The 27,902-nt window shown below is 28.6% G+C and overlaps 1 protein-coding gene across 1 annotated transcript in view; it reads right to left on the reverse strand.

Moving 5' to 3' along the window:
- Positions 1-5,541: 5,541 nt before the first annotated feature.
- LOC135961038 (putative inorganic phosphate cotransporter) overlaps positions 5,542-27,902 on the reverse strand; it is a 31,406-nt gene continuing 9,045 nt past the window's right edge. Inside the window, exons 2-4 of the mRNA XM_065512503.1 lie at positions 8,800-8,936; positions 7,666-8,739; positions 5,542-5,908 (exon numbers count right to left, since the gene is read on the reverse strand). Coding sequence (XP_065368575.1) covers positions 5,687-5,908; positions 7,666-8,739; positions 8,800-8,936 — 1,433 coding nt within the window. The 3' untranslated portion in view covers positions 5,542-5,686. The remainder of the gene's footprint in view (positions 5,909-7,665; positions 8,740-8,799; positions 8,937-27,902) is intronic.

Raw genomic sequence — 27,902 nt, forward strand, 5'->3', positions numbered from 1 at the left:
TTCAAACAGACTGGATACATTCACTCGTATATATAAACGATGAAGTTGAAGCAAATTGTTTAAATAATAAACAACAAAATACAACAAATATGTGTAGAAGTGGTAGTTTATTGTCGTTGTATGTGGGTAACAAGTGTTTGTTGGGTAAAAGCAATAACAACAATAGAATCTATCAACAATAAACCAGCTGTTTTCATGCTCTTTCATGTCTCACTTTGTCGTGTTTTGTTTTTGTTTGAATTTCTTTGTTTACTTCCAGCAGTATGGTAGCTTTGTGCAGTGGTCATCTAATGAATTAGGGTTGTATTTAAGCAACGAATGACAGTCTGGTAATGCTTAACGGTTATAAAAAGATAAAACTAAATTTAAAATTAAAAAACTTTATAAGGAGTTATAGTATGCTTACATACAGTGTAAGACAAAAATGTGTAAATGATGGTCATATATTTACACTTTGTGACACCATTTTTAAAGTGCAATGTTTATAAAGAAACGTTTTGTGTTTTTTTTAAACAATATTTATTAAGGATATTTTAGGACAAAATAAATAAAATATTTCCTTAATTATACTCCAGTAATCTAAAAAAAATAACTGCAACCCATTTACACACTTTTGGCGCAGATTTGTCCACGCCAATCATTCAGACTATCCACATCTGTTGTCTTGATAATGTCTATATACATTTCTGCATTCATATTACTACCAATTTTATGGAGTTTTCCTACACCTTTCGCAGAAAAACAACCACAAAATGGCAATATTCCACCACCATATTTCATAGTCGTCATAAAATCACGGTCTTTTAATGGCGCATTTCGTTTTTGGTAGTCATATTTTGGTCCATCAGTTCTAAAATGGTTAATTTTCGATTCATCCAATCATCAAAGGTCCATTTCTTAAAAAAATTTACAAATGTTAGTCGAAGAGACTTGTGTCTTTCAGTTAAACGAGGTTTTTTAACAATCTTTATTGCATAAAAACCACATCTTTTGATTTCTCTAAGAGATGCACGTTTTGAAATCTTAATTTGGTAGCATGAAGATAGTTTTGGTTGTACCTCACGGGGACTATTTTCTTCTCCTGATGCAACTAGACGTTATACAGTGAGACCATCTTTTAACAATAGAATTGAATTCCGTCCACAAATTGGTGCTGGAAAAGCCAAACCACATATATTCGCTATGTTCTCAACAGATTAAAAGAAATATTGAATTTGGTGGATATTTTTCGATGGGAGATATCATTTTCAGCTGCTCGGTAACAGAATTTGCAACTTCGGTGATAATCTTCTTCATATTCAATATTCCTTAAAGAATTGTAAATTGTTAACTAGTAACATGTTTTAACTAACTGTCATTAATGAAATTGATTAAAATTGTTCTTTTTCTAAATAATAATAACAAGTTTATTTAACTTTAAAGAAAATGCGACAAAATTGTGTAATTCAGTTTTTAACTTTTTGATATCCTGGTATTTAAATGCCATTACTTGAAATTAATTTTTTTGTATTGCTATATTTCACTAATCATGATCTTCATATTGTGTAAAAAACATTGTCAGATTGGTAAATGTTGAGCATAAAAATTCAAATTATAGATATTTCCAAATTTATTTACACATTTGTGTCTCGTACTGTATATCCAGGAAAGTTTCGAAAGAAATACTTCTAAATTCTATTTTCAAAATTAAACAATTTTGAACAATTCAATACGAATTAATTCATAGGCTTTATTCCTCAGTACTCCATTCCTTTAAGAATTCATTTTTTATAGAATGAATTTCTTATTAAATCCTTCAAGTTTTCTTTAATTCAAATCCATTACAAAATATTGTGTGTATGAATTAAAAATGCGGGATTTACAATAGATGGCGTATCATTTGAACACGGCTAGTGCCTCGAGAATGTCGAATTTTGTGCCGCGTCATTTGCGGGAAGTTTTACTTTACTTCTTTAATTTGAAAAAAAAACTGCCGCTAAATCACACTGATTGCTCACCCAAGCTTATGGTGAATGTGTTTCACCGGTTTTAACGTTCGAGAGATTGTTTGTGCGTTTCAGAAGTGACGATTTCGACACGGAAGACAAAGATCGCCCAGGCCAGCCAAACACATTTTAATCAAAATTGTTGTGAAACTCAACAGGAGTTTTGCAAAATCTTTAAAATCAGCAATTTCAAAACGTCTGCAAGCAGCAGTATTCATTAAACAAATTGGGTACCAATTTGAGAGAGATCTTGAATGAGAAATGGATTCATTACGATAACGCGAAGAGTACGAGATCGTATGTGAAGCCCGGTCAACCAGCCGAATCGAAACAGAAGCCAAATATCCATGGCGCTAAGGATATTCCAGAGAGAGCATACTGCATCGAGCGACATAAACAGTATTCGGACGGGGCAAGGACTGGTCTATAAAGCGGGTAAGGCAAAACTTCCCAACCTAAGGTTCCTAATTTCCCGGACTTTTTTCTTTCCCGGGAGGAATTTAAAAAATCGTTTCATTCCCAGGAATTTTTTAACACTAAATTAAACCAAAAACCACAAAATTGTTTTTCGAATAAATTGACTTATAATTTTAACAAAAAAAAGTATAAAATAACTGTATTTGGTTGTTGGTCCAACCTTTATAAGGGTTTCTGATTTAATGCTTGCATTCGATCGGTATTGGCACAGTCATAGTTTTAATCAGTATGCAATCAATATATTAATTGTTTAATTAAAAATAATTTCGACCATGTTAAATCTACAAAACATGCGTAGTTAGAGAAATTTTTCAAATCTGATGGTAAATAAACAAATTTGAACCACTATTATTGTTATTATTTTCTCTAAATATGAATAATGATCATTGAATATCCCTAAAAGATGATGTTAGGCATCTTAATACTTAATTCATTTAAGAGCATAAACTTTAAATTTGATTCATAATTAATAACCAAATTTTGCTGCCGTGGCTTGAGTTGAGTGAATAAATTCGATTATCTCAATAGTAATACTTCTTTGCCAACTGCCTATCTGTTGCTAGAAGCGAGAAAAACGATGGATATAATAGAATGATTTAATTAGCAAAAAATTTGGCCATCGAAACGTATCTGAAATTGTAACTTTTAGAAGAAAACTTATGAAGAAATTCCCGACAAACATTTCCCGAAAATTAACAAAAAAAATATTCCCGGGAAATTTTTCCCACGTAGGAACACTATCCCAACCTCATCATTCAAAATAGTTTTTAACAGGTATTGCATAATGTGGCCGAGCGTTGTCATTATGGAATATTATTGCTTCGTGTCTGGCTGCATATTCTTTCGGCAAATGCTCACTTCATACACAGAGAAAACAGATTCGTGATAGCAACCGAATTTGTTGCCATTCGAATGATTCTATCTTAGTGACCGAATTTTACAGTTGTGGCTACAATATTTTGGAAGGGGTAACTAAAGTTTGGTTGCCTCAACTGAAATTCTTCTTTATCAACTGACTTTCTGTTGTTAGAACTGAAAAATTCTATATGTGCAACCGAATCCTTCGATTGGCAACAAATTCGGTTGCTATCACGAATCTGTTTTCTCTGTGTACGAATCAGTCGCGTTCGGTACAGGTTCCAGATCGATATATCCGTAGTCGATATATCCATTTCCGTCTGACCATCTTTATATTGAAATTAACTTTCCATGGCTCCCGTATAACAATGATTCATACTTCAATATATCCGCTATTCAAAAACCATTTCAACGGCGTTATATAAGCCCATAGTAAATCGGACCTACAATGGGTCAAAATCGGGAAAAATATTTATATGATATTCATTTTTTTTTCACCAAAAAAAAAATATATTGCCATCAATTTACACTAATAAATTTCAAAATAAAAATTAAAAAAAAAAATTAAAAAAAAAATGTTATTTGAAATAACAATCCATTTTATTACCACCGTGGTGCACCATCGAAAAATATGGGGTTATATTGATGTTGTCATTCCATATGTAACGTATAGAAATAGTATATATATCCTGGGTCCTCATACGATTTCAAGACGATCTAAATATGTCCGTCTGTCTGTCAGTTGAAAACACGATAGAGTCCAAACGAAAGGAGCTAGCTAGCTAAAATACTCTATGTTTATAAGGTATTGAAAATGGGCAACTTCGGTCCATGATTTCACCTAGCCCCCATACAAATGTCCCCCCGGAATACTGTTTGAGCAGTCATAAATATGTTGGCTATGCATCAATTCGATCAAATAATGCACAAACTAGTTCTAAGTTATCTGAAATTATACTGTAAAATATGGTAAAAATCGGGTTACATTTGGTCGTTTGTTTGATTTTGTTTGTTTTTTCTCATCATTCGTTATATCGAGCATACAATTTTTGAAACGTTCGTTATATAAGGTGGTCAATGTTACGAATTCGACCGTGCGTTAAATCGGATTTTCGTTAAAGTGAGATTCGTTATACCGAGATTTGCCTGTACTATATAATCAGAAAAATATTTTATTTTCAATAAATAATTTGTACTCGTATATAATGAAAGTCATTTAAAGTTTTAACAAATTAATTATTTTCGGAACATAGAAGGCCAAAGCTACATATTGATGGGGGTATACAAGACTGGGTATAGCCAAATATATCAAGTTAACTTCACTAAAAATTCAAAATAAAAGACCACATTTTTTTATATATTATTTTTTTTTCTTTATATCGAATAGTTTATTTATTTTAAAATGTTTAATTGTATATTGGCACCGTTGTTGTTTTGTAAATTTATTTTCAAAATTTTAATTTGAATAAAATTTAACTTAATTTAACTTAAACTAAATAAATTTATAATTATTAAGGCACATTTAGATATTGCAATTAGTTTTTTTTTTGTTTTTCATTTTTATTATTTTATTTTATATTTATAGTTATTTAGGCTAAATTAAATAATTTACTTAAAATGTAATTATGTACACAAATCTTTTATAATAATTAAAGTACAAACGCTTTAAAATAGAAAAAAATAAACGGACAAACAAAAAATTGTTCAAATGAAATCTAAACCCCTAATTCAGAAACATGAACGGAAAACAATTTTCAAATTTTTATATGAAAACCACTCAAAAATTATTTGAAAACAAAGTGATTTTTATACAAAATTTTTAAAATAAATGTTCAAACCGTGTTTCTGAATTAGGGCCTAAATTTCAAAGAAAATTTTCTAAATTATTTACAATTTGTGTGTTAAAGTTTTTAAATACTGTTAAATATGAAATAGAAAATAATTTTACTAAAGAAAACAAATTTGTTCATTTAAAACTAATGGAAGCTCAAATAATATATATTTAAATAAGAAAGGAAAGATTTATTTTTTTCAAATACAAAATATATGAAATTTCTTTTGTTATGTCCTTTTTCAAAATAAAAATTAAGGTCTTTTTAGGAACGTTTTTATATATAATTTTCTTTAATTTTTTTTTTTATAAATGCTTGTTTTTTTTAATAAAATTAATACGCATTTCTTTTATTTTTATTTTTTTTTGATATTTTGCAATTAAAACTATTTAATGCTTAAATCTAGTTTATATTTAAATCACTAATTTTTTAACTTTTTTAACTAAAGCTTAATAATTAAAGAGGTCTTCAGTACGCTTGTTTTATGTTTGTAAATATTTTGTAAAATTTTAAATTATGTTGACGATCACTTTATTATTTGTTGCCATTTTCTTTGATTTGGGGCTTGACAATATCACCGTTTGTTATGAGAGCTGGTGTTTCGGGATCAATAACACTCAGACGTTTGGCTAATGCATCTTCAGGAGAGTTCCAACTTTGGACTTCTGTTTTACCCATTAACACGAACAGCAGATTACCCACAAAGTAGAAGCCGGCAGCGATGAAGAAAACCATACGCCATTCGACAACATTTTTCTGCAAGAAACAAATTAATAGGGTTAAAAATTTATAATTTTTATGTTAAAAATATATCTACATAACACAGGGCAACAAAATCGAAAAAAATTAGAGGCTTTTTAAACCACAAGACAATTTTGAAGTATTGTGCTGCCAGTAGTTTTAATATTGTCCAAATTTTATATTCTATGATAAAATTGTAAAATTGTGAATTTTTTTAGAGATTTCTTCACATAATTAATCATAAATCAAAAACGGTTAGTCCAATATTAATAAAATAAACTTAGAAAAATTTAGGTTTCTACAGCCTTTAATCCGATTATATAATGCATTTTAATCGGCTCACTAGTTTCGGAGTTATAATAACAAATTGAAGCAAAAAATATATTTTTTACGTGAAAAAAGCAAATTTTTTTTGATTTAAAAAAATAATGAAAAATTGAAAACGGCAAAAATTTTTCAGAATTATTGCTCTATCGCAAAGCCACATATAATAGCAATAAAATGAGATGCCAATCATAAAAATAGAGTGACTGTTTTCGAATTTATTCACAATTAAGTGAATTCGCTCATTTTCACAAAATTTTAGTTTTTTGTGTGATATACATACAATTTAATAGTTAATATTCCCCTTTCAATTAAATGAATTTTGAAAACATTTTTCCGATGCTATGTACAAATTTTCACGTATATGTTGCGTTTCAATCGGCCCATTAGTTTCGGAGTTATAATAATAAATTAAAGCAAAAAAAATATTTTTTATGTGAAAATAGCAAATTTTTTTGTTTTAAAAAAAATCATGAAAAATCAAAAACGGCAGAAATTTTTCAGTTTTATTACTTTATCGCAAAACCACATATAATGTGAACAAAATGAGATATAGACCATAAAAATCGCTGGATTGTTTTCGAATTTATTTATATTTAAGTGAATTCGCTCATTTTCACAAAATTTTAGTTTTTTGCTTGATATACATACAATTGGGTGGTCAGTGTTCTTCTTTCGATTGCTGGAATTTCGAAAACATTTTGCTCATGATACGTACAAATTTTCTTATATATATTGCGTTTCAATCGGCTCAGTAGTTTCGGATTTATAATAATAAATTGAAACAAAAAATATATTTTTTACGTGAAAATAGCAAATTTTTTTGTTTTAAAAAAATCATGAAAAATCAAAAACGGCAGAAATTGTTTAGATTTATTGCTTTATCGCAAACCCACATCTAATAGCAACAAAATGAGATACCGGTAATAAAAATCAAAGGATTATTTTCGAATTTATTTACAATTAAGTGAATTCGCTTATTTTCACAAAATTTTAGTTTTTTGCTTGATATACATACAATTGGGTGGTCAGTGTTCTTCTTTCGATTACTGGAATTTCGAAAACATTTTCCTCATGATATGTACAAATTTTCTTATATATATTGCGTTTCAATCGGCTCAGTAGTTTCGGAGTTATAATAATAAATTGAAACAAAAAATATATTTTTTACGTGAAAATAGCAAATTTGTTTGCTTTAAAAAAATCATGAAAAATCGAAAACCGCAGAAATTGTTTAGATTTGTTGCTTTATCGCAAAGCCACATATAATAGCAATAAAATGAGATACCGATAATAATAATCAAAGGAGTATTTTTGAATTTATTTACAATTAAGTGAGTTCGCTCATTTTCACAAAATTTTATTTTAATTTTAAAATTTGGACCATATTTGTACTAGGTAGCCATGATAATTCAAATCTATATAGTGTATGTATATTGTCAACTTACCACATCATTCACTACCACGCCCACAGCCAAAGGCGCCAAAGCACTCATCACATTAGCGGCACCATTCGTAATGCCCATCAAGGTGCCCGCATAATTGGGTGACAAATCAATATGATTCACCTGGAAGCCCAAATATGTAGCAGCACTTATGCCCACCGTCAGCGTTAGCAAAACCACTGCCAATGTCGAATGTTCCTCGGTGACATAACCCAATGCAATCAACGAAATCATAGGAATCCAATGACCAATAGAATTGAAAAATTTGCGACTAAACGCCAATGACAAATTCTCTTTTCTTGCCAGTAATTTTGACAAATAGATAAAGCAGAATGATAGTATGCACATCACAGCATAGGGAAGCGAGGAGAGTAAAGCACTATTTTTAATATCAACACCCAAAATGTTCTTCATATAGTTGGGGATTTGAGTCAGCAAAGTCCAGAAGCCCCACATGTGAGTACAGTGCACAATGATCAGGGATATGAAGGGTGGTGAGGTGAACATTTTAATCCAAGGCGTAGGACCATTAACTTTGGGAGTATTATCTACTTGACCCAAAGAGTTCTCAATCATTTTTTTCTCTTCCGGTGTAATGCTCTTGTGCTCTGCAGGAGTACTAGCAGCAAACAAATACCAGCAGATGGACCATATGAAACCTATGGAACCGGAAATATAAAAAATACCCGGCCAACCAGCTGAAGAATCAGCTATGTAACCACTGGCAGCCAACGTAATTACAGTGCCAAATTGGGAGCCAGAATAACAGAAGGTACCCAGAGCACCTCTCTCCTCAACGGGAGCCCATTTAGCTAACATGGCATGAGTAGCAGGATGAACAGCACCTTGCAGTAAGCCTTGTATTACGCGCACAGCAAATAACAATTGCCAGCCACCATAATGAGCAGCAACGGGGGTGATTAGGGTAAGCAGAGAACATAGGGTTATACCAACCAATAGAATAATTTTAGCACCATACTTTTGGGCAATATGGCCACCAGGTATTTGGGTGGTAATGTAGCCCCAAAAGAAACTACTTAACAAATAGGATTTTGTGCTCTCATCCCACTGGAATTCCTGTAAACGAAAAAAAACATAATTAGAAACTGAATAGATATTGATTTTGAAAAACCTTACCTCAAAATCACTTTGTGTAGCATTTTTATCAGTCATCGCTACAATGGCCACACTCAAGTTTACTCTCATGGCGTACGCCAAAGAGAGACAGCAGAAACATAGAAAACATTGAATATGACGGGTACCAATAAGTGGACCTAAAATGATATTAAAGAAAAAAATAAATAAAATTAATAATTTATTAAAAAACAATATAATCTTATCAGTAAAGATGCAGTTGCAGTTGAAATAAAACAATACAAATATTTAAAAAAATCCTAGAGATAACATTGAAGTACAGTACAAAAACGTTTAAGTGGAACCTATTTTATTTATGGGCTTCATATATTTTTGTATTTATATGCCTTATCAGTTTTGAGTTGAATGTAATTTAATTTTCTGTTTTTTTTTTTATTTCATTACTCTATATGCATGAATTTAGACGACAATGCAGACTTTATATATTTTGCCAGACTTCCTTGTGATGTTGCATATGGAGGCTGTTAGCGATAACAATTGAATTGAATGCCAACTAATAGAGTCAAAGTAACTCCTTACACAGAAAGAATTAAATTTCTGATTCAATCAAGAAATTCACCCAATCAGACAAAATATTGTTTGAATTAAGACCTATCATAAAATTTGTAAATTCAAACACAAAATTTTGCAAAAATTTAATTGAAAAAAAACAATATTTTTTCAATTAAAAAAATATGATATTGAATAAAAATTTTGTTTGAATTTACACACAATTTCATTCAAATATTTGTTTAAAACATACAAAAATTTCACTGATTCTGGTTTTCTGAAATTTCTTAGTTTTACTGATTCAGTGAGAAGTTTGTATTTGTAATTTTTATATATTCTTTTAAATAAAATATTCATGTTCGAAAAATCGAAACAATATTTATTTAAGGGTTTCTAAACCTGTTTTTTTCCATGATAATTTGCAATACTTTTCTACGCTTTTTTAAAATGTTTTTATTCACAAATTTTCCAATATTTTTCTTTTATGATAATCGTAAATGCATTAAATAAATACTATGTTTTTTTATTCAGTAATATCTAAAGTAGAATTTCGATATTATGTACGAACAAATATTTAAAAATATTGAAAATAGTTGAATTTATTTTACAATAATACACAAGTTTGAAACTTAGATTAGATTTTCGAACTCATCATATGGCTATGACGAACTCATGATATGATGAGTTCCAAAATTCAATCGTAATTTTCAAAATTCAATCATAATTGAAACGTTTATTTCAAAAACCAGTCAAGTAACAAAATTGTAAAAAAAAAATAAAAGATTTACAAGCTCTAAAACCCTACATGGATGGAAAGAAGAGTCTTATGGGAATATTTTTCAATTCCAAATTATACTTCAAAATAAAAATTTTAAACATTTTTAGGTAAACACAATTTATTTTTTTTCCCAGTTTTTTTTAAATTTTTAGGAAAAAAAAAATTTTTTGAAAAGTTTTAAAAAAATTTTTAAATTTAAAAATTTAAAATTTTTTTTTAAATTTAAAAATTTTTTTTTTTTTAGTTTTTTTTTATTTTCTATAATTTTTTAATATTTCGCAAAAAAAAACTTTTTGGTAAAAAAAAATTCGGGTTAAAAAATATTTTTTCCGATTTTGGTGCATTGTATGACCATCTTACTATGATCTTGTATACGTCGTTGCAAAGGTTTTTGAAATATCTATCATTAGATATCCATATTGTCTATATTAATGACTTAGTAATCCAGATATATGTAGGTCAGGATGTCCTGGTATTTTCCTTATATCTCAGACATTTTTGGACCGATTTTTAGAAACCGAGCCGGAAGAATTCCGGAGATATTGATGTATGAATCGTGTATGTAAGTTATTTGGGGGCTTCGGAAAGTTGATTTCAACAGACAGACGGACATGGCTTAACCCTTTAATGCCCAAGCATACCCTAGGCACTCATCGCAAAATTGCCAATATGCAAAAATGCAAATATGTATAACTGATTTTGCATTTGAAAAACTCATATAATAGTTGCTAAAAAACATACTTAAATTATTTTAATAAGCTTTCAATGTTTTTGAAATCAAATATCAGTTATATTTGCATTTATTGGCATTTTGCGATGAGTGGCTTGAGGCATGCTTAAGCATGGGGTTAAAAAGTACTTAGGAGATATTCGCATTTGAAAATTAAATTATCAAAATGTTTACCCGATTTTTTCCATTTTTCTTTTGCTGGATTAACAAATGTAAATGTCAAAAAAAAAATTGTTTAAAAATCATGACCGACTCCAAAGTTATATGTATTTGAATTTAAAAAATTTAAAAAGGCTAGTTTTTTGGAAGAAAAATACTTTTTTTCATTTTAGGTTATCTAAAATCTTTTCTAAATGCTAACTTTATATCAAATATTTTAAAGGAAAACAAGTAAGAGATCTATATTCGGCTGTGCCGAATCTTATATACCCTTCACCAAATTATACTTTGAAATACATTTTTTTAAATAGTTTTAGGTAAACAAAATTTAATTGTTTTTCAAAATTTTTAAATTTTTTTTTTTAGTTTTTAAATTTTTTTTAAAAAATTTATGACAAAAAAATTTTTTGATGAAAAAAAACTCGGGTTAAAAAATATTTTTCGCGATTTTGACCTATCGTAACATCTAACATAGAAATTCATAAAAAAGCATGTTGCCTACATAACATTTTTATGAATGTAAATAACAGTTCTAGGTAAATTCTCAGCGAGTTGTTTAGTTTTCCCTAATTTATTTGACACGTAAAAAACATAAGGTAGACATGTTATATATCAATGGATAGAGGATTTTGTCTATTTTTCAAAAATGTATATAACTTTTGACAATTAAAAAATTCATGGAATACTTTTTTGAAAAATATGACAAAAAAAGCTTTTTATTGAATTTTGCATTGATACAAATTTTTCAAATTGAAATAAAATTTTTATTTATGAATATTTTTTAATGAAATTTCACAGTTATGTAGATTTTTCTATTTAAAATGGAAAAATAAAAACAAATTTTGAAATTTGTTATCAAGTATCCCGCAATTCCTAAAAAATCTTGAAAAATCCCAAAAATGGGATTTTTTCGTTTTTTGGCTATAATATCCATACCAGGGGCGGGGTTATCGGAACCCTTTACAAAATAATTAAGAACTTATTGGGCCATCTAAAATAGGTTACTATATTTTTATATCGAATATGCCATTTGAGAATTTTTGCCTTAATGTTGAATTTTACATAAAAAGTAGGCATTTTTTGAATGGACCTGCTCCCGTCGGTATCAAAAATTATAAATGTTTTTTTCATTTAGAATAATTGGCGTAAAGTTAGATTTTCAAAAAGTACAAATTCATTATACATCCTGTTAGAAATTTTTTAGATAACTTAAAAAGAATAAAAGTAATTTTTTCCCAAAAAAATTGCGAAAAATCGCCTTTTTTAATTTTTTTAAATTAAAATGAATATAACTTTGGACTCAGCCATGATTTTTAAACATTTCTTTCTTTATTTGATATATAGATCTTTTGTTAATCCTATAAAAGAAAAACGGATAAAATCGGGGAATATTTGGAACCGCGGTCACCAAAAAAACTGGAGTAGGGTGGGTAAAAATGTTGAAAATTAAATTTTCAAATGCGAATATCTCCTAAGCTATAAGAGATAATTGATAGCTGCGAGGAAGTTTTATGTAGTGCTTTTATGTAGAGATTCTATATGTGTACTTTTTTTTAAATCGTAACACAAACGAAGAAATAGGATCATTTTAAAAATTGAACATACCCGAGGAATCCTACTTTGGGAACCACTGGTCCCGCTCCTGGTGGGCTCATGAGGTCCAAATTCAAAACTTAAACTCGACTACACTTCCTCTTTGGGCATGTGAAATTTCATTCAAAAAGGGTTTAGAAGTTACAGATTTATTTCCCTCTTTTTTTATTCTCATACCACTGTGCAGCATTAATGGTGGTCGTGTAGCCTTGTAGCCGTGTTGTCGTGAAAATAACAATTTTCATATATACACATGTGTGTATTATATTTTTGACAGGCTGCTGCCGTGAATGTGTTTAATGCATAAGAGAGCAAGTTGTTAGCTAATATAAAAATTTAATCACAATTTTTTATAATTTTGTCTACCTAGATTTGGGATTTGAATCACAGTGCCTAATAACTCCTTATGCTTGAAAGACAATTTAAAGTTACATATTTAGTACGTAACTAGACAAATTAATTCCTGGTACTTTATGTTTAATACATTGTAAGAGAGCAAGTTGTTTGCTATAATAAAAAACATATTTCACTTTATTCTGCGAACACATTTTTTTATAATTTTGTCTACCTATTATTGAGACTTGAACCACAGTGCATGAGAAGTTTATATATGAAAGAAAACTAAAAGTAACATATTTAGAACGTGACAAGAAAATAAAATTCTTGGTACTTTATGTTTACATACATATTTAGTACTTATATTAAGAATTTAAAGAATCCTTAAATTTGTTACCCGTAGCATTATTTGTATTTCATTGTTAATCACACTGCATTGTTTGTGCACACAATTTACAGTAGTTATGCAGCAAGTACTTTATTTTCTACTACAGTTATTGTAATGATTGCTTAATATTCGAGTGTATAACAAACACTCGATAATTTATAACAGTCTAACAGTTATTCTGCTGCAGTACATTAACGTTATTTGTTTGTTTATTTATTTATTCGTACTTGTATCACACGTAAGTGAGGATGACAACTGTTTGTTCTGAACACATAATAATTTTGTTTTATTTCTTCAAAAATTATTTATATTTATTATGCAGAGATAATAAAATGTAATTATAAGTTTTAAGAAAAGAGTATTAGGTCTATGTTTGCTCATTTATTATCAAAGGCGCAAGAATTTTGTCAAATAAATATTCACTTGGGAAATATTCCATAAGCAATTACCACGAATTATCTAAAAAAACACACACACATTAAACTGTTTTATCTTTTAATAAAACTAATATTTGCTAAAATTTAATATGTAGCTGGAAACACAATAAATGCGTTTAGCGAAAACAAAGAATTTTTGGGAGAAAAAACGAAAATTTCGTTTATATACAAACAAGCATAAAGAATTTAAAATTACCAACAAATAATCAGTGAAATATTTATACCTTCCTACATACATCTGTTTAAACCTACTTTCGAAATTTTCAAAATAACAAACCAAAAGTTTATTGAACTTTTAGTATAAAGTTTCACCTTCTTTGAAGGCCTGTTTTTTGTAAAATTTAAACAAAATTACTCAGTTGTATTTCATTTAGTGTTTTCACAAAAACAATCCCTAACTAAATTTAATAAAACCCAAAAAACTATAAAACTTTTAAATGCATTTTAAACCAACCAAATGACCATGTGATTTCTATTTCTTTCAGTCTAAATGTATCTGTAATACATTTATCATACATAAAATTCCCCATACCAAGATCATGTGTATGCTGCAACCACAAACAACAACAACCAAACAAAATCGTATTCGATATCACTGCACGAGTTTATCGCGCGAGTTTAAAATGTTACAAATACCTACCAGTTCGTATTCACATTGTTAGAGTGTGAGTATCTACAACATTTACACTTTTATATGTATGTATCTATGTGTGTATTTATTTGATCACCCATTTTTCTTTGTGTTATTTTATAAGCTCTCTCAGCTCTCTCTTAATTTGTGAACATAAAGCTCTCTATATTTTTTTGTTCAGACCTCCACAATCATGATGGGGCTCGCGTTTATTTATTTTTTTGAACAACAAAAACGTGTGCACTGCATGCCACTTTATCGTTTATTTTATGAATTTCAAAAATACAAAAAAAAGGAAAGCAAAAAACGCATAAAGTGGGGCCAGAAGGGTTGCCAGGTTTATTTTGCAAATGATATCCAAAAACTGAAAGCGTTTTACAAATCTGAAATATCCTTTCTTGGATGTGACAGAAAACTAATTTTCTTAAAAGATATCTTGGTGGTATTGTAGTAAACTAATAAACCGAATACTGGAATGATAAAGTAAGAATTAGTCTTCATAATAAATCAGTTGAACGGAATTATTCTTTTTACTAAATTAGTTTAAACATTCAAATAATTTTGTGATATATCAGCTGCAAAAATCGGCCACACTAATGGGTGTATTTACATTTATTTTGCACTTTTCGTTCAAACATATTTCTTCGTCATCTACAAACCAAACGCTGACAATTTTAAAAATATCCAAAAGTCCAAAATTTACATTACACAGGGCAACAAAATCATAACAATTTTAGAGGCTTTTTAAATCACTACAAAATTTTGATTTATTTTGGTTCCAGTGGTACAAATATGGTCAAAATTTGAAATTCTATGGAGTGGTTTTTTAAAAAAAATTAAGTAAAATTTTGATTTTTTTTAGACGTTACTCCACATAATTAATTATAAATCAAAAACGGTTAGTCCAATGTTATCAAAATAAAAATAGAAAAGTTGAGATTTACATAGCCTTTAATCCACTTATATATTGCGTTTTAATCGTCTTAGTAGTTTCGGAGTTATAATAACAAATTGGAGCAATAAACTTTTTTGTTTAAAAAAAATCATGAAAAATCGAAAACGGCAGAAATTGTTAAGATTTATAGCTTTATCGCAAAGCCACATGTAGTAGGAACAAAATGAAATAACGATCATAAATATCGATTTATTCTTTTCGAATTTATTCACAATTAAGAGAATTCTCTCATTTTAACAAAATTTTTCTATTTTGTTTCAAATACATAATATTAAGTAGTTAATGTTCTTCTTTTGAAAGATTGAATTTTAAAAACATTTTCCTCATACTATGTACAAATTTTCACAGATATATTTAATTTTGATCGGCTCAGTAGTTTCGGAATTATAATAACAAGTTGAAGTAAAAAAAATATATTTTTTACATGAAAATATTAAATTTTTTTGTTTTAAAAAAATCATGAAAAATCGAAAACTCCAGAAATTGTTTAGATTTATTGCTTAAACGCAAAGCCACATATAATAACAACAACATGAAATATGTACCTAACATAAAAATCCATTGATTATTTTCAAATTTATTCACAATTAAGTGAATTCGCTCATTTTCACAAAATTTTAGTTTTTTGTTTGATCTACATAAAATTGAGTAGTTAATGTTCTTCTTTCGATTGAGTGAATTTTGAAAACATTTTCCCCATATTTTGCTTAAATTTCCCCATATATATTGCGCTTCAATCGGCTCAGTAGTTTCGGAGTTATAATAACAAATTAAGGCAAAAAATATATTTTTTACATGAAAATAGCAAGTTTTTTTGTTTTAAAAAAATCATAAAAAATCGAAAACGGCAGAAAATGTTCAGATTTATTACTTCATCGCAAAGCCACATGTAATAGGAACAAAACGAGATATCGGTCGAATTTATTCACAATTAAGTGAATTAGCTCATTTTCACAAAATTTTACTATTTTTGTTTGATATACATAAAATTGTGTAGTTAATATTCTTCCTATGAATGAATGAATTTTGAAAAAATTTTCCCCATACTATTTACAAATTTTCACATATATATTGCGTTTGAATCGGCTTAGTAGTCTCGGATTTATAATAACAAATTAAAGCAAAAAATTAATTTTTTACATAAAAATATAAAACTTTTTTCTTTTAAAAAAATCATGAAAAATAGAAAACGCCAGAAATTTTTCATGTTTATTACTTTTTCGCAAAGCCACATATAATAGCAACAAAATGAAATATCGATCATAAAAATCGATTGATTTTTTTCGAATTTATTCACAATTAAGTGAATTCGCTTATTTTCAGAAAATTGTATGTGCTTATAGGTGTATAATTTGAGTGTAAATTTTACATGTATTTTTTTGTTACAATAACAAAAACCATGTAAAATTTACACTCAAAGTATAGGCTTGTAAGCACATACAACTTTGTGAAAATGAACGAATTCGCTTAATTGTGAATAAATTCGAAAAGATTTTTGGCCTATTTTTTATCTATATCATTAATATAGACAATATGGATATCTAATGATAGATATTTCAAAAGGTAAGTTGGACCTACAATGGGTCAAAATAGGTAAAAATAGTTTTTAACCCAAATTTTTTTTTTCACCAAAAAAATTTTAAAAAAAAATAAATTTTTTTTTTCCAATTTTTTGAAATTTCGTTTAAAAAAAATTTTGAAAATGTAAAATTGGTATTTAAAATATGGGTAAAATTTTACGATTTTTTTTATCGATTTCAGAAAATTTTATATTTAAACCATAGCTACAATTTTCAAAATTTGATTTTTAGGTAACGGAGACCTTGTTAGCATCGAAATTCCAGTGCAAAATCAGGGCCACCCTAGTGTTTATACATATTAAAGTCCAATTTTTATACCCTCCACCACCACAAGTGGTGAATGAGGATATATATAAGTTTGTCATTCCGTGTGTAACATTGAGAAATGTTCATCTGAAACCCAACAAAGTATATATTTTCTTGATCCTTATGAAATTCTAAGTCGATTGAGCCATGTCCGTCTGTCTGTCCGTATGTCTGTCCGTCTGTGTAAAACACGCTCACGTCCAAAATACGCAAACAAAATTGGTAGACTTGCAAAAAATATGTTTATTGTTGTGCTAAGCAGTTTGGTATTGAAATTAAGCAAAATCGGTTCAGTAGAACCAGAGCTATGAACCAAAATGTGAGACAACCTAAAAAAAAAATTACAATTTTCACATATTTTTGGTTATTTGTGTAAATATATTGCAGATAATACCATAAAACTTTACACACGTTATTTTTATAATAAAAGGACTACCTCTGGTGAAAATTATAAGAATTGGTTCATGATTTCTCCTAGCCCCCATACAAATTTCTTCCCGAAATAGGGTTCTATGGTCTATAAGTGTCTACAAAAGTGCAGTACCATACAAAATTCAGCAAAAATAAGTTTCGAGCTAAAAGAAATCACAACACTAATTTTTTTTGTGTATCGGCCCATATTTGACCACATAAAGTTCACTTCCGAAAATCACTTAAATTAGCATAAATAACTTATAAATATCGCTATTAAGTTGAAAGTCGTCATAAATAATCCCCATATATACCAAAATCGCTATACCTAATTCTATGATGATCGGCCTATAATTGATTATAGCTACCATATATATCAACCTAAAAAATATGTATGCAGGTGGAGGGTATTTAAGATTCGGCAAAGCCGAAAATACCGTTCTAACTTGTTTTATGTTAAATCATAGGAAATGTAAATTTGTTCATGATTTATTGGATTTTCTGGGTATTGTTAACACATAATATGTAATTAAAGTTGGCAGCTCTGAGTTTGTAAACAACCATGTTGAACATGTTTAATGTTGATTTTTCTTGGCTTTATGGTTTTTGGTTGAATGTTGACTTTATTGTTGTTATTGTTGTAGTTGTTGGTTATTTGTTTTTCACTGATAATAACCAAGTAAATATTACCAGCCTTGTAGGACAGACTATAATATATAAACTATTTTTAAACTCATAGTGTGTCAAATACATCCATATACACAAACAAATACTAATAAATAAAGGTATATGTATTTGATAACATGTAAAAAAAGTATGTATATATATTCCTTAGATCTGCCCTTAAAAAATAGATTTACTGTTTTTAGAACTCTTGTTAAATCAAAAGTTTTAACATCGGGTAAACACTAATATGTTTAAGTTACCACTCACATGATTGTAGCAATCATATATATGATTGTAGTAAATAAATATATGTTTATGGCAATCATATGTTGTTCTTAGAGTATGACACCCATAATTCGAAAACAACACAATATGGTGAAGTATTACAGCATAAAAATATATATTTATTTTCTACAATCATGTTATGATTACTACAATCATATACATAATTACAGTGACAATAATATAGTTAAAAAGCTTATAAAAATGTTGAAATGGTTATGGTAAACATGTCCAACTATATTTTTTCTCTGCGTGCAGATACATATTTTTTAACGGCACGGGTTCTCGTTATTCGAAATTTTGTATTACTTAGTCTTAGCACCCTACCTACAACCCTACATTTTTCATTTGTTGTTTACATTTTATACATACATGTAATTTTCGTTAAGAATTTTACTCTCTCTGAAAGAGTTAAAGCAAAAAGAACCAGCCAGCCCACCGCAAAAATGTAGGATTTTATATTTTTCTAACCACCCATTAAACAAGAGTTTGAGGTATATTAATTTCAACATTAATTTGGTAACGCATCGCCTTAGTGGCCACCATATTTATGGATTTGTATACAATTTTCAAAAAAATTAAAATTAAAGAACCTAAACTGAACAAAATTTCTACAAATTTGGGCAAAAGTAGTCCTGATTAAGATTACTTAGAGACACTTAAGTGACAATTATCTTCAGGCTGGATTACCTGGGATGTATAAAGTAATCAATTGACTTTTCTCTGCACTACAAAGCACATAAGTGTCAAATGATCCAAAATATATAAATTGGAGTTAGTCAAGTGATCAGACGTTAATAATCAATTAGTAGATTGTGTACTTGCTTAACTGCTGGCTTGTTTTGCCAATTGTTAAAGGTGTGTCATCAAAGTATATCACATGCTAGTCGCTCAGACTCCGTCCGTTCTTCTTGCTGGCGTTTTGTTTAAATGTCGAAATGTCTGTCTGTCAGTCACTTTAACTACCTGTTCTACCTGTTATTTTTCTCTTCTGCTGCACTTATTTGTTATTTCTGTTAAGTCGTGTGCGTCTTAATGCATTTAAACAAAAAAAACCCACCAGCCCAGCCATTTATCCATCCATCCAACAACAATTTGTTTAGCTCCTATGCACGTGTGGAGATTTTTTTCTTCATTCGTAGACATTCTCAAATATAATTCTCTGTCTTTTTTTTGCTTTGTTTATACATAAATTGTTATTTATTTTGCACATTGTTTATGTATGACTTCTAAAAATTGACAATTGAGTCTATTTTTAACTGGCTGAATTGTTATTTTCTTGCCATTTTTGCTTGAGGCGCCAATTATGTGCTTTATGTTTTGGTAGTTGGAAGACGAAGACCGATAGTGTATAGATATTGTGATTACAAACTATTATTTTAGAATTTTTCTTTTAAAAGGTGCTAAACAATTATTAAGGAATTTTCTTTGAGTAGAAAAAAAAAACAAAGAAAATTTTATATTTTTATAACAAACAATGTGTACTACAGTTTGCAATAATTTTAAGGAAACGCAACAGGTGTTGCCTTAGAATTTGTTTGAAAGCATAAAGATACATTGTATAGATATGGCTTAAAAGTACATGATTTTGCCAAAGAAATTAACATTTAATTAGTTTGAGTTAGTTACAATTTCAACAACTTTTTCTAAAATAATTTTCGGCGTTTTCTGATTTTCCATATTTCTATAAATTTCTTCCCCTTGCAGCCGTCCCTGTTCTTTATTTGTCTTTATTTTTTTTTTTATTTTCCCCAAAACACTTCATTATAATAATTATAATTGATGAAGACTTGTAGAGTTTTTATTGTAATCAATGTATTTTTTTTTCGCCATATCATTAGACGATTGCCAATTATGATTATTTCATTTATTTTTTATAATTCTCAATTAAAAAATTATTGATTTTAATTGCCAAAGATAAGATTAAATCCCAACAATAAGTAAATGTTGTTCCATAACTTAATTTTTTAGCCGCTTAAATAATCTAATAAGAATATTTGTGATATAAATTATGAATTGATATCGATCGATATTAAAATCGAAATATTTGTTGGTTACTTTTAGAAAGTCATAAAGATATATAATATTTAGGAGGTTTTTACTAAGTAATTTATTGAATTTATTCAACTTATCAATATTAAATATTTATAAATTTTACAAATTTTGAATGAAGTTTTTGTTTTAACCCTTCACCATATAATACAATATTCATAAAAGAGATACTAAGAGACAAATCACCTAAGTCTGTTGTCAAAAACAATGAATTTTGTTGTTGTGTCAGCCATAAAATTTTGGAGAGAGTAATTATTTTTACTCTCAGTTGCGGCTCTAGATCTACCCTATGCTCTTCATCATGACTGGTAATTTCTACATTTTTCATTTGCGAAATTTGCCCGTCTGTATGTTGAAATCTACTTTCCTAAGCCCTCAAATAACTTATAGATATAATTGATACACCAGTATATTCGCCATAGTCTAACATAGGTGGATTTTAAAAATCGATCAAATCGGCCCCCAAATGGCTAAGATATAAGCAAAAAACCACGAGTACCTCAAGTTTTTTACCTATTTTTAAACTATATGTTGATAACGACTCGTAAGTAATTAACATAGACAATATGGGTATCTAATGATAGATATTTCAAAGGCCTTTCCAATGTCGTATATAACGCTAAACAAACTTGGGCCAATAATTGGTAAAAATCGGGAAAAATATTTTTTTGGGAAAAAAAAATTTCACCAAAAAAAATTTTTGCTGAAATTTCAACAAAAGTTGTTTTCAATATAACGCTGACAAAAAATGATAAAAATCTGGAAAAATATTTTTTTTGGAAAAAAATTGACATGTGCTGGAATTTAAAATAATTTTTTTTTGTGTTAATTAAAATTAACAAAGATCTTTTTCTTTTTAATGCAATTTAACAAAGAAACATCAAAATTCATCTTAATTTTTGACATCCATTAATAAAAAAAGCAATTGATTAATTGTTTTGTAAGAATAATTTAATAAAAAACAAGTCATTCATAAGTTTCATGTACCGTTTTTAATAAGAGGAAATAATTATTGAAAATTACATAAAATTCCCGAATTTTTTTTCTACTTTTTTTTAAATTATTTTTCTTCAAAATTTTTTAAAAATTTTGTATTTTATTAGTAAAACAAATTTGATGGAAAATTTGTTTTTTAATTTTTATTGAAAAAACATTTCGGTTAAAAAATATTTCTCCCGATTTTGACCCATTGTAGCTATAATTTCATATCCATATTGTCTATATTAGTAATTCAGCTATAGATCAAAAATAGGTAAAAAATTGAGGTCGTCGTGGTTTCTTTCTTATAACTCAGCCATTTTTATACCCTACATCACCATAGTGGGGAGGGTATTATGCGTATATGCAGATGTTTGTAAACCCCTAACCAAACACCCACCTTAAAGTATACCGATCGACTTAGAATCACTTTCAGAGTCGATTAAACGATGTCGTCTGTAGGTCTGGTTGGCTGGCTGTCCATATAAACCTTGTGCGCAAAGTACTGGTCGCAATTTTGAAGATATTTCGATAAAATGTGGTAAATATTATTTTTTCGGCCCAAGGACTAAGCCTATTGAAACTGGCTGAAATCGGTCCATTATTTCCCCTAGTCCCCATACAAATGTCCTTCCGAAATTGGACTTTATCGGTCATAAATGTTTAATTTATAAATGTATCTCCACAAATTGCGCTCCAAATAAGTTTTATATATACAAAATTCATGTCACCAAATTTTGTTACGATCGGTAAATAATTAGTCATAGCTCCCATATAGACCCGCTTCCGAAAATCACTTTAAAGTGCATAAATCGCTTAAAAATTTTGGTATACTCACAAAATTCAACATAGTAAACTCCCATATAGACATAAATCACACGACCTAATTTCATGGTGATCGGTCCATAATTGGTCATAGCCCCCATATAAGGCCCACTTCCGAAAATCACTCAAAAATATAAATTATTGAAATTTTAAAAGAAAAATGTTTTTGCTCTTTTACTTAGTTTAGGGTATTATATGGTCGGGCTTGACCGACCATACTTTCTTACTTATTTTTAATTCTTATTGAAAAAAAATTCATAATGTTTTTTTTGGTTTTTTCCTGATTGTATATCAAAATAGCTATCATTTCATATCCATATTGTCTATATTAGTGACTTAGTAATCCAGCTATAGATCAAAAATAGGTAAAAATTCGAGGTCGTCGTGGTTTATTTCTGAACCGGGAGCTGAACCGGGTTTATAGCGGATATATTGATGTGTGAATCATGTATAAAAGTTATTTGGGGGCTACGGAATGTTTATTTCAACATACAGACGGACATGGCTATATCGACTCTGCTATATATAATGATCCAGAATATATATTTATATGGGTTCGCAAATGAAAAATTTAGAAATTACAAACGCAATGACAAACTTAAATATAACCTTGCCCTTCACGTTGAAGGGTATAATCTTCAAATTCATTTTAAAGCACAGAAAATTAATCAGATTTCTAAAAAAAAAATTATTTCATTCACAAAATAAGTTTCATTCAGAATTATATTAACAAATGGAAAACAAATTTGCCATTGAAGCTTAATGGTCAGTTTTTGTTAAAGCAATATTTCTTTAGATTTATTTTTTTTCAAAACATGTGAAAACAAAACCCGTGATTAATAATCGTTATTGCTTTAAGTAAAATCAATCTTAATTTAACAACACAATAAGAAAAACTCCACAAAAAAATAAATACGGTCAAGTTATAAAAACTGCAAGAGAAAAAACACTGCAGTTAAGATTTTACAAGGTAGTTTATTAACCTGTTAGTTAGAATTGAAATTGAATTATGTAAATTTTTTTCTTTTTGTATTAAAAACAAAAATTCTCTGAAAACATTTGCAAAATTAAGCTAAATTATTTGTTTTCACACTAAATGAATTCAACTAAAATATCTTTAATTAATATTAATTGAGTTGTGATAATTTTTTTTTTTAATTTTTTATCCCTACATGTGTTTCAATTTATTCGCCAATTTGGTTCCAATAATAGCAGCAATTCCAAATAATTTAAATCATTTTAATGATCATTTATTTTTTTTTGTTTTTAGATTTTTTTTGTTACTTTTGTATATCTCTGTTTTCGTTATTTACTTCTTATACTTGTATAATATTTATGTTTATTTTGGCAAAAGAAACGATTTCTTTTACAAGCTTTAGTCATAAATGCGAATGAACTTTTATGGGTGGGTTTTAACATATTTTTTGTGGTTAAATAAGAACAATTTTGAGTGCAATATGGGCACGTGATAAAGTTGTTTGCTTGTTTATTTATTTTTTTTTTATCTTTAGCAATGACAGTGAAATTTTCTTATTTTAGGACTTAACACTAAGAATGCAAAGATTTTAAAATTGAATGAATTGCAAATATATATTTTTAAAAATTATTAAATGAATTTATAAAAACAGATGTACCAGTAGAAACTGTTTATATTTTGGAGGACTTATTTCTAAAATTATTTAAAATATCCCCAAACTTTTTATTTCCTTATCGGTATTGAAATTCTTAAAAATATACACAGAGAAAATAAATTCATAGCAGCAACCGAATTTGTTGCCAATCGAATGATTCGATTGCACAAATAGACTTCTTTGGTACTGTCAACAGAAAGTCAGTTGATAAAGACGAATTTCGATTGAAACAACCAAACATTTGTTAACCATTCCACTAAGGCAGAATCATTCTTTTGAACGCGGTTTATGTTTTTAATAATATATATGTCATTTTGATGGGTACGTATCTGCCATTTATTCTCACACAGCTATTGAACATTATAGTGCAAAGAACATTTTTATTTTGCTTAGAAAATTTCGAATTTTGTGCTAACAAAGCGTCATATGCGTGAAGTTTTGCTTGACATCTTTTATTTGAAAAAACAAGTGCCGCAAAGCACACCGATTGCTCATCGAAGCTTATGGTGATCGTGTTCCATCGGTTTTCAACATGCGAGAGATGGTTTGTGAGGTTTAAAAGTGGTAATTTTGATACGGAAGACAAAGATTGCCCAGGCCAGCCAAAAAAGTTTGAAGACACAGAATTGTAGGCATTACTTCACGAAGATTGGTGTAAAACTCAACAAGATCTTGCAAAATCAATAGGAGCTACTCAAGCAGAAATTTCAAAACGTTTGCGAGCAGCAGGATTCATCCAAAAGCAAGAAAATTGGGTGAACGGAATTATGCTCGAACGATTTAAAAGAAGATCATGTTTATACCGAATTATCATTACCTGCGTTGAAAAATGGATCCATTATAATATGCCGAAGCGATTTGTGAAGCCCGACCAACCAGCTGTATCGACAGCTGTATCGACAACTGCTCATATTTTGAGGCCAAGAACTAATCATGCCAATATCTGACCAGACCATTACAGAGAACCTTTATTGAAAGCAACTGATTTGTTTGAAGAGAGCATTGACCAAAAAACGCCCAGAATATGCGACCAGACATGAAACCATAATATTCCATCATGTTAACGCTCGGGCACATGTTGCAATATCTGTTAAAAACTATTTAGAAAGAAGTGGTGGAGAAGTTTTGCCTCACCCGTCTTATATTCAGACTACTATTTGTTTCAATCGATGCAGAACGCTCTCTCTGGAATCCTCAGAATATCCGATATTGGCATGATTAGTTCTTGGCCTCAAAATATGAGCAGTTCTTTCGGCTCGGAATCCATATGTTGCCACAAAAATGGAAAAAGGTCATGGCTCATGGACAAATGTTTCAAAATAAAAGCTAAAAATTTTTGAGTCATACACCCAATAATAAATCTAATTGGATTTATATTAAAAATATCTCTGATTTCCCGAACTAGTGATTTTACCTATCATTTATGGTAACAACTAGCTACGTGACTAGTCATTTTAACACGTCACCTCACATGTCTTAAAAAAATTTTAAACAAACCTTCCTCCGACAACTCTCCAATAGATTACTACTTTTTAAAGTGCAGTACAAAATAAACATTCAAAGTGACTACACTCTAGGTTACTTAAAGACACTAAAGTGACAATTGACTTCTCGCTTCTTACATGGGATGTCAGTTTACATAAGTAAAAGGAATATAAACTGTATGAGAATTATATCAACACAATTTGTACTAAACCATTTTATACGAATTACTCACAAAATAGTTCAATACCAAATAAATATTTAAAGTAACTACACTCTAGATTACATAGAGACACTTAAGTGACAATTGAGCACATACGTGTCAAATGATCCAAAATATTAACTGCTGGGATAATTTATATTATTTTGTTTGACAAAACGAATGTCTCGTCTCTATATATAATTCTCTAATGTTTATGCAGTCGCAAATTATATACAAACATGAAAAAGAGTTTGCCATTACTCGATTTTATTGCTCTTATCAAGCTGCATATATTTCTCTCTTAAATATCACACATTTCTTAAAAGCTCTTACAGGCATTACATACACTCTTAGAAAAGTTGTAGTGAATTTTCTTAATTTATATTAAAAAATAATTAGTTTTCTTTACTATGACTTCGATTTACTGCAGTTTTCTTTATAATTTTTTTTTATTTTTAATAGTATTTATTAAGTAATTTATTGAATTTTTTTTTAGTTATTCTTTTGTGACTAATGTTTTTCATTTCACAAATTTTGAATGGCAAAATCAAATAAATTCACAAATACAAATTTGCTCTCATAAATTAATTTTAAACAATTATTAATACGCAATAAGGGTAATCACAGTTTGTAGCAGAGTATTTTAACTAAAAGTTTTAAAATTTTTAGAACAAATTTTCAAATTTGACTGGAAAATATTTTTATTTAAATTAATATTTGTTTAATTTAAATATTTATATGTTATGAAAACACTTTGCCATGATTATCCCTAATATTTTATTTTAAAAATTATATATATATTTTTTTAAATTTTTGTTACTTTTTGTGAAACAAAACAGCATTAAGCTTTATTTATTACTACAGTATATTGAACAGTGCATGACGATGAGGCAGGCGGACATGACGCATGCACGTGCTTTTTTCTTTAAAACAAAATATATACAAAAAATCGCTCTCTTTCCAAAAAAAAAAAAAAACTTAAATTTGTTTCACACATAATAATTTTTGTCTTTCCTTCTTATAAAAATCAAAAAAGAGCTATTATAAATAAAGACAGTGTTTTATTTTTAAATAGTATAAATTTATTTTATTTTGCTTTTAAACAAATAGTAGATAAAAAAAACACTACATATAATTTTGTTTATACAATGACAATTGAAATAGAAAAAAAATATAAATAAATACTTTTATAAAAGAAAACAAATTTCATTCAAGTATTTAATTCAAGAGAAGGTCGTTGGTGTAGTTTAGTTTTTTTGTAAACTAATTTTGTAATCAGAATTTTTACCTATAGTTTAAATAAAAATTTATATTAAAGAATTTTTTTTTTTAAATAAGTCTTTTTATTTATAAAAAATATTCCAACATTAAAGAAAAAAAGCTGTCCAAATGTCACGTAGTAAAGATAGAAATCTAAATTCTAACAGTGGGTGACAAAAATTAAAAATTAAAATAATAAACAAACGAATCAGTTGTGTTCGCTACAAGTTCCCCGTTCAGCAGCTCATAATAGCAAGGACTCTTTTGCTCTGGATATTTGGCTTTATTGTCGATGCGACTGGTTGGTCGGGCTTCATATACGATCTCTTACGCTTCGGCTTATCGTACTATATCCAATTTTCATCGCAAGTAATGATTTAGTGCAAAAAAGATTTTCTTTTATTTATAGCGTTCAAACATCATTTCGGACATGCAAAATCGTTTTTCAAGTTCTCTCAGATTCAATTCGTTTGGTAGACAATTTCTCTGTTTTTTGATGAATCCAGCTGCTCACATTTGTTTTGAAATTGCTGCTTGAGTAACTCCCAATGATTTTGCGAATTCATGTTGAGTATAATAACAATTTTCATGAAGTAATGCCTTCAATTCTTGGTCTGGGCGACCTTTGTCGTTCGTGTCAAAATCACAACTTCTGCACCGAACAAACCTTATCTCTCACGTTGAAACCAATGGACCACAGTCACTATAAAATTTTGAGAGCAATTAGTGTGCTTCAGTGGCACTTTATTTCAAATTAAAGAAGTAAAGCAAAACTTCCCAAATATGACTAAAATCGATATTTTTGAAGCAATAAAAAACCTTGTTGTTTAGACTATAATGTTCTATAACTAAGTGGGTATAAATGACAGATATGTACCCTTCAAAATGACATATGAATTATTACAAACAAAAAC

The sequence above is a fragment of the Calliphora vicina genome, chromosome 5 (assembly GCF_958450345.1).
Source record: "Calliphora vicina chromosome 5, idCalVici1.1, whole genome shotgun sequence".
Lineage (NCBI taxonomy): Eukaryota > Metazoa > Arthropoda > Insecta > Diptera > Calliphoridae > Calliphora > Calliphora vicina.